We start from the raw sequence: 9,193 nt of genomic DNA on the forward strand, positions 1-9,193 counted from the left end.
TGCGTTTTTTGGGACAAATCTTTTCTCAGTTACCGCAGCAAAAGTAGGTCTTACACAGATAAAGACCAGATGCTTAATTAATGAGAGAGCTTTCTGCCTCAAAGAAAGTGTACTAAACCATGTACACTTGAGATGCTGCCTGTGCCATTGTATGGAGCCCAGACCCCTCCGCACACTTGGCATGAATTTGCAACAGAAGCTCCACATTCTGTGTGATTGGAGACCACGGTTTACCTCCAGCCACGTTTGCCTCTCAGGAGTCCGTGCTGCTTGTGGCGAGCATGCCAAGTACTGCTCATTAGTGACTTAAACAGCCAAGTGACTTGAAGGCCATGGCAGCACCTCAGCTCATGGCCACAGAGGGAGCAGTTCTGCCAGCAGGCACATCAGCAGCCAGAAGATGATGAGAGCCTGCCAGGAACCTGCCCAGCGGGGAACACTTACCTGAGGCATATCAGTGATCAACTGAGTGTAAACTTGTATTAGCAGTTTAGTCCAAAGTGAACTTCTGGAGTGAACTTCCTGAACATGCCGACCTGCTGTGCTCTGGTTCATGCTGCAGAGCTGAATTACATTTGGATTAAGCCACACCAGGAAATGCACTGTAGAAGCACACTTAAGGCTCTTCAGATAGTAACCAACACAGTGTGGACTTAGCAGGTCCGGCTACCTCGACTGGGCTGGATTATTATTCATGTATACATAGCTTGAAGCCAATCTCATGAAAAATCAGTAACGTGGATGAGTACATTACAGGATGGTGTGCCAGCAGTACAGGGCATCACAGCCACATCCAAGAACTGGGATATGAAGAGACTACATGGAGATGGCTGTATACTGTGTACTTGTCATGCACCAAATCTCAGAACAGTTAAAGTTGGAAGGGACCCCTGAAGAGCCTCTAGTTCACTCTTGTATCCCCAGCTACATGTTATGTATGTGTAGCCAGTTTTTCAACTAAGGAAACCGTGGTCCCAGACAGTTGGTGGTTTGTTAAATCCACAAATGCCGGCCCTAAAGGGTACCTGTGTCTGCCTGTGTGCTCTCCTGCACTCAAGATAATTAGCTGGACTAAGAGGTTGTCATTAGCTTGGACACAATACTGGACTAATACAGTTGCACCACCTTCAGGATCTAAACTGGTCTCTGATCACGTTGCTCTCCAGATTGGAAACATGTACCAGAAGTGTTTGTCAATCCCTCTAAGAGGGTGCTGCATCAGACACACTTGTCCAAAGGAGTAGGAACAAGCAGGTTTGTTCTCTGCACCTGCGAGACAGCCTTTGTGAATGATGTGCAGTGTCAGAAGCTCAGTAGTGCACGTGACTTGTTTAGCAGTGATCTCTGTCATTGTCCCTGCGAGAGAGCAAATCTCCAAGATCCAAACTTAATTCAGCGACTGGGTAAATGACAGTACAGAAAGTAAAATGAACAGTTGGAAAGCAAAACACCAGGGGTTCCTGCCTCAAGGGAGATGAAGTCCACCATCTGGAAACCACATGGTACGGCTTGAGGAGGCCACAAGTCAATCAGAAGTGCAGTCGTTCCCAGATGTGAAGCACACATTTGGCAGTAGGGCTGAGACTAACTTGATTCACCCAGAAAGGGGAACTAGCAGGTGATGTAACTCCCCTTAGATCCATTTACCTGTCTTCCCTGGGATAAATTAATGCATTTACTCCTTTGACAAGTATCAGTTTGAATGCACATTTTACTTTTAATCTTCGCAAGTGTTCTAGTACCAAACTTTCCACCTTCTCACGCACGCAGATTTTACACTTGGATACATCTCTGATTATTCTCAATATGCCAAAGAGATGGAGCCTAAATTTAAGCTTGCCCCAAAATACCTACTTTAGAGGTGCTATCCATTATCCTCTTATAGGGGATGCAGTTGATAGTGAGCTATCAGAGAATAAGAAAAAGCTCAATTCATGGATGGGGCTCAAGGACCTTGACTTTGGTAGTGGCAGAGGTATCCTGCTCACTGAGCAATCAGGCAGGCAGCCCCTATGCCTCACTATGGTTACCAGTATTAAAGACCAACACTGCAAAACTGGAGTTATGAAAATCAACACTGCAAAATATACTAGCAGGATGTGATATTGACAGAATAAAAAAGGCTCAAAACTTCCTGGAAATTTTGGAAACAACACCACTGAACCAGCTGAAGACAGAATCAGATGTGCCTTTTTATGCAGCCTGGAGAACAGGAGGCTGAGGGGGGACTTTATTGCTCTCTACAACTCTCTAAGAGCAGATTGCTGGCACCTTGCAAAACACGAAAAAAGACAAATATTGTCTTAGTCTATTTGAAATGTTTCCTTAAAACAGAGTGAAATCTTTTCCTTTGTATTGGAGGTCCCACCATTTTAGTCTTCTAAATTGAAGCTGAAACTAAGAATTTATTTTTGAAAAGCAAAAACTAAATGTTTTTTGGTTTTAAAATCTCGTTCTATCTTCTTTTCTTTAAAACACTTCAATTAATCTGATTTCTCAGACACAGCAGTGAACCTGAAATACTGCATTTTCTTGAATTCCACACTGCTTTCCTAAAGATGCCTGTAATTAGCAGGCGTATTCCTTCATTCTTTTATGCTTTGGTTCTCTTTTTGTTCTTCCTTGTAAGGATCCCCAATTTGGAATTGCTTATGCAGGATCAAATATGTTGAAGATAAAAGTTAGAAAATATTATGAGCTTTGAACTTAGTCTGTTTTCTTTCCTAAGCACCGAAACATGTATTGTGGTTAATTGTCTTAAAACTTTAGGCACACTGAGAGCCTTTAAATTAATACAGAAGTAGGATTAAACCTATAAAAGCACACTTATTTTTATTGCTTGTATGCCTCTGGTAATAGCATTTTAAAGTAACAAGCTGGAGGCTAAAATTGGGTGAAACGTACTGAGTTGGCAAGAGAGGAGTTTTATTAGTGGATGGATGATTACAGAGATGATGGATTTGACAGATCCAGCCAGTGTTTTCAAGAAACCATACAATTAATTGCTCAAAATAGCAGGCATTGTAACACATTCTGCTGGAGAAGAGAATTAAATCACACAGAAAATGGAAAGGTATTACATGAGAAAGCACTGAAGATGAAGGGCCGCTTGTTAGCACTGCGCCTTCGCCCCACACCCCTCACATGCACAGACTGCTTCGGTATGGAGACAACTCTGCACAGACAGCCCAGTGCTGCAGGCTCAAGTTAGTGTGGGATCCATGTCCTTCCACACAGAGTCCCAGCATTCCCACTGTCACCTACACCAAGAAGGAACCCACATGCCAACCATACTGCCACACAGGTGCAAGAGGACAGAGTTTTAATGTCAGTCTTTTTAAGCTGAAAAACTGTGACCCACTGCTCACAAATTTACGGTTATTAGCAGTCTTCATTGGGACAGCCTGTAGATCAAGGGGAAACAAGAAAATGAAGAGAAAATTAAATGCAATAATTTGCTAGTACAGCAATACAGTACTGCTTTGTATGCTGACTTCTTAGTGCATTGTACACAAACATCTACATGTATGTCAACAGAGAAGGCTGTACATATGTATTTATCTCACAGAAACCTATGGTAAGACATGGTTTTTGAAGACTTTAGTCATTTTTTAAGGAAGCACAATCTCCCTTCAGGCTTCATATATCTAAGCCAATACTCTAATCTGCTATTTCCAAAAAGTTCAGAATAAATAAGTACCTGTAGACTTTATAGGAAACATATTAATCCCTGTCTGTCTATAAAATGATCTGAATATGGCTAAAAATGGAGTTACTGTCTAGGCAAAAACTTCTTTTTGAAAGCGTATCTCAAGGCCAGACTGAAGGTTGGGGCCATGAGAACTATCGTGTCATTTCAGGATCATGAGTTATCTTCTGTAAAGCCTAAGTGTCTTTTACTGAAATTGATGAGAGATTTGCAATTGACAACAGTGAAATGAGGTCAGAGCCACAGCTGATATGACTAATTACCAAGCTACATTCATTCCATCTGTCCCACAAAATGTCTAAGAAAGAGCATAGGGTAAAACATCTCCATCCTATGCTGGTGCTCATCAAATCCTGCATAAAAATAACAGTGAGAGCGCTTGGGAAGTTTCATCCTCTGAAGTATCTAAATATTTGTGCCAGAATAATTCCTCAAGTTTCCATGTAGAGGAATTTTGTGGGTAAATTACAGAATAAGAACTCAGATGACAAGAAATGCGTGGGTGTGCTTGTTGTACATATTGTGGCAGATCCTGAAAACCCACTCGCCTATGTAGGTGCCAGAACCCTACGATGAAACGCCAAGTTAGTGTTCCTGACTCACCTAGGTGTGTCATGTTGTCTCCAGGCTAGGTGAATAATACATGCTGGCAATCTCCCTTTCAGGCTTTGTCTTGACAATGCAGCAAATGGCTTATGACTCCTGCTTCAAGATCCAAAACCATCACGGCTGCATGACTTAAAAAAATAATCCTGTGTATTAAATTAATTCTTAATGTTCAAATTTGTTCAAAAAATGTTGACAGGTTAACTTGTATTCACAGAGCTTTATGTCAGTAAGGTATTTATTATTTGTGCCTCTTGTGTCAACTTATGTTGACTAATAAGCATCTGTCTACAGCTAGTATAAAACCAATGGGAGTTCCACAGCTATGGCTAATTTTGGAGAAATCAAATCATATGCACTCTAGTCTGGACCAAACTTTTATTGTTTGGTGATCTCCTCGCACAGGCAAACAGTACTCCTGATGATGGAACTGCCGTTCCAGAAACAACTTGAGCAACTTGAGATAAACATAAGAGTATCTATAGAAGAATGTAAAAACAACCAAGTTTGGAGAGGAGGAATGGACCTCGGATGAAGTTTTTTTGTTTGTTTCTTTCCTTCTAAGTGAGATATTGGTAAAGTCAAATACCAAGGCAGGGATCTCCGTACTGACCATGCAGTTTATCTGCTACGCTGAACAGAATATGAGCACTGCATTTGTGCCATTTCATATTACACAAACACCATTTATATTAAGTGCACACAGAACTGAGAAGCACTATTTCACTAATCAAACCATGACGCTAAGCAATCACCCAGACTTCTGTCTATTCAAACACAGTAATGTTTCATGCTCTTCCACTTCACTGATTTATTTTGTAGCAGGGTGCATACACACACACACACACACACACACACACACAGACACACAAAAGTGGCTGTTAACTGTTCAGAAATTTGAACGGGTGACATGTCTGTGCTTTTCATAAACCTTCCCTGGGACGGCTCTTCGGAACTGAGACCAACGGAAGTAGAAGAGCCCACATCAGTATTAAGAACCTCTGCAAAATATGGTGATCACAACAAACTGCCCACTGGGAATGGCCACTGGCCCACGCTGACTCCCTAACCATCCCCCTGGACTGAGAGAGGGCTGCCCAGCCAAAGGCACGGGGCTGCTCTGAGGCTGACCTGCCAGAGGGCTGAGCTCCCAGCTCACACACCTGCTCTACCTCTGGTTAAGTTGCTTCTATAGATGCAGTGATAGTGTCTCCTAGTGGCTATATTCCTGAAGGAGCAGACCCTAATCCAAACTTCACACCTGAAACTCCCACTCTTTAGAGGCATACAAAATACTAACACATCTCCAGATTTTTAGAGTATCTAAATCAGCACTCTGGAAGGTTGTTTTTTTTTTTTTTAACTACAAGAACAACAAAACAGAACAGTATCAAGGTACTCTATTCTTTTCCTTTAGTAAGACTAAAGAGAAAGATAAGAGCAATAATAACACCATGTGAAGCAAGGACTTTGTGGTCAAAGGTCTGAAGGCAAGCATGGGTATCAACTGATCAGTCAATCTTATGTAACCTTTAGGTCCTATCAAGACCCTGTAAAAGCAAAGGAAATGCTGAAATGCTCTGCTTTGGTAAATCTCCATAGATCAACCCACCACGTACTGAGCCCTACACCAGACACCATAGTCTGTGGGTATGAACTCATGTCCTGGGATCTTTGAACCCCACTAAGGACTCATGAAAGGCGATGCCAGCACAGATGAGAAGGTCAGGTCTCCCAGGAGCATCCCACCTGCAGTCATGGTCAGCTGAGGATGTTTAGACGGAACATGAAAACAAGAAACCTTGCACTGTATCCATACTTGGTGCTAGCCCTTCCTCCTTGAACAGGCTATTTTCCATTTTCAGCACCAGCTAAACACCAAAAATGCATCTTAGTATTGAGATGTATCAGGGGATTTTGTGAAAGAAAGACTAAAACTTCAAGATACAGACAGCGTAAACCAAAATCCCCCTAAATGGTACTACAGTAAGGTAGACCCAGAGGACACATGGGTCTGATTTTGTCGTGTTGTTAAACACTTCCTTTCTCATTTTCTTCCAACCAAAGTTCCCCATTGTTGACCATCCTCTTGGAACAGAAAGATTTGTTCAGCAAATTTCCATACGTGGATAAGCTTAACCAAATAAGACATTGAAAGAAAAGGAAAATAATGACTGGAAAGGCACAGGCAAGGAAATCTGCCATAGCAAATCCTGGCTGTAAGTGACCACTACTTCTTAACAATGGAACACAGATTTACCTTCCTCTGTGTGTATATCTCAGGGCCTTTTGTTCATTAAATACCTTGTCACACACCTGACATCCTCACTTTGGAGATTTTACATAAGCTTTCCTGTTAGAAGAGTAATATGTCACTACAAAAATGACTGTAGTTGGAGCAGTTTTGTCACCACAAAATAAAATCTTTATATACTCCTGGTCTCAACTAACATATTTAGCTGAACATCCCACGAGCAACTAGATATTGATCTGGAGTGTATCCCTCTGTTCCCACCACCAGTAGGTCCTTCTCCATGTACCTGTGTGTGCCTGAGATAGTGCCCATTGCCGCAAGCAGAGCAGTGTTTCTGCTACCATTCTCACATTGTGCCAGTGCTGGTGGAAAGCATTTCTTGAACAAGGTCCAGTCAATATTCGCTTTCCATGAATATCCTTTTGGTGCCTCAGTTTGCTGACCTTTATGCCAGAGTGAAAGCTAATCTCTACACTCAGCTTTTCACTTGAGGGGAGAGAAAGATGAGAATTCAGCTTTGGAAGAGGTTCTTACTGGTAAATACGGATTGACAATTGAAATCCTTCCCACTCAACTTCTTTTTCCACACCTCCTTCAGCTGTCACAGACCACTAACTGAATCATATCAAACAACTGTTTCAGTTTGTCTTAGTCTAGGTAAATTTCCTACAAGGTTTGAAAACAAGGCCTAAACTCGTTTCTTTTCTCACCCTGACAATTTAGCTCTGTTCCATAAGGAAAACAAAAGCATGCATCTACTGAAGCCTTTCTGGTTTTGGCACTCTGATCTTTCATAGCCTGCCTATTCAGTCAAATTCTTCTAAAAGCACTTCTCGTTATACACACATTTAAAACCTCCTTTCTTCTGAAGTTGACAGATCTCTCTAACACAGCCACCCCTTATTAAACTCTTGTACAACTGATTCCACCTTCCACCACTGGTCCAAAACAAGCACAGCCATCTCAGGTGGGAATATAAACAGTAGATGACTGCACCATCCAGAGGAGAATGATAGTGGGGATAATCCAAGGATACAGAAGGGACAGAGCTGCAACCCTAGGCTGGTTCTTCCATCTCTGAGCTTCTTCCTCATGGCTCTGATCATTTGTTGACAGTATCTAGTTAAGTGATTTCATTGTCAGAGGAAATGCTACATAGGGCAGATTAAACTGTTGGGCTGCCACCAAAACAAAAATGTACAAATTCAGTGCTGAAAGCCCCTGAAAAGGCAAGGCAATACCAAATGATAAATTAATGACTTCTGTCACAGTCCTGAGAAAAGCCAGAAGAGCCTCACAGATTTGTCCTCTGATCAACTGGGGGATTGTCCTTTTTCCAAAGCAACCCAAACCAATACTTTCTAACTTTCCATTCCTCCCAAGCCAACTGCTGGGGGCCACTGCACAGCCAGCCAGTTTCTTCTTCTGACCAGGTAATGGGACACTTGTGTGCACATCCTCCCAGACATGTGTTGGGTTATTTAAATCAGCTCAGCAAGTCTTTTAGCCTGAGAGACACAAAGGCAATATAAACAGAGCTTCCTTTTGCACTCTGTCCTTAGAGAGTCCTATCCTGAGCAGATCATGCTGATACAACATGACAACATCCAGGGATAAAGGGGAGGCTCACACTAAACGCAGTCTAATACTAGGTAGTGTTATAAGAGGGCAAGCAGAGATCAAGGAATTCTTTTCTTTTCTTTCCTACTACCTGCAAGTCTGTAAACTGAACAAGCCCTCTGCCTCTTCAGAGCGATGAAGCGGGTGACTCCTGCAGTCCTGGCAGGAGTTGTAGGGACAACTGTTGTAGGGACAACGGTTTTCTTCCAAGGGACGCTACCAGAGCTGTACTGTGTTTGCTTTTCTTTAAAGCCTCCTGTAGAACCCTTTGCCCTTCCCAGCATTTCTCTTGCTAGAACTTTAACGCATTTGGCACAGAACTGCAAAATTGCACAACTCCTCAAGAAGTTGGATTTGTTTGTTGCCTTTTGAAGGGATGGCTGGGGAGGACAAGTTTTTGATTATTTTTGAAATTATAATATTAATTATTATTATTATTATTACTACTATTATATTTAGGAAGAAGCTTCACCCTCCTTTTTGAGTGAGCCATTCATTTGTACTCTTCTTTCAGGCAGGTGGTTTAAGCTTGATCTGCCCCCCAGGGGTTAAATAAAGAAGTGATGGGAGGAAAACCAAGACCTTTTCAGTGGTTCATATTTGAAATTTTTTCCCTCGCTCTTTTCTATATGTGGATCGTCTGCCTCTCCTTTCCTCTCGCTCCCTAATTATTCTGTTAGGGAATGGCGAGGGGCAAGGATCAACAATGAAGCAGATGACAGGAAACTCTGTTACCAAAAGAACAATGCCGGGCATCTCCCCCATCCTCCCGTTCCTCCCACCCAAGAGATGGTCCCCCTCACCCTTCTGTCGATGCCATGGTTCCGAAAAACCCCCTGTCTTCTCAAGGGTCCAAGGGATTAATTTGGACAGCAGGGCGCGAAGGAGGTTGGCTCTTTGGTATAACCCTCGCTCACGTCTGGGAAGGAGCACGCAATTCCTTGTAATCCTGGGGGCTCCGCAGGGCGAGGATCCGGCAGCTCCGCTCCTCGGCTCTCCCCCAC

The 9,193-nt window shown here is 42.6% G+C and overlaps 1 protein-coding gene and 1 long non-coding RNA gene across 2 annotated transcripts in view; both read right to left on the minus strand.

Moving 5' to 3' along the window:
• The window catches only part of SLC1A2 (solute carrier family 1 member 2), an 87,922-nt gene extending 78,735 nt beyond the window's left edge, over positions 1–9,187 (minus strand). Inside the window, exon 1 of the mRNA XM_017741865.1 lies at positions 8,993–9,187. Coding sequence (XP_017597354.1) covers positions 8,993–9,009 — 17 coding nt within the window. The 5' untranslated portion in view covers positions 9,010–9,187. The remainder of the gene's footprint in view (positions 1–8,992) is intronic.
• On the minus strand, positions 2,905–8,985 carry LOC108448532. Its single transcript, XR_001864430.1, has 2 exons — positions 4,313–8,985; positions 2,905–3,404 (listed from the first exon to the last, which is right to left on the minus strand). It is a non-coding gene; the product is annotated as an uncharacterized LOC108448532 (long non-coding RNA).
• Positions 9,188–9,193: the final 6 nt, after the last annotated feature.

Source organism: Corvus brachyrhynchos, unplaced genomic scaffold, assembly GCF_000691975.1.
Source record: "Corvus brachyrhynchos isolate BGI_N302 unplaced genomic scaffold, ASM69197v1 scaffold115, whole genome shotgun sequence".
NCBI lineage: Eukaryota > Metazoa > Chordata > Aves > Passeriformes > Corvidae > Corvus > Corvus brachyrhynchos.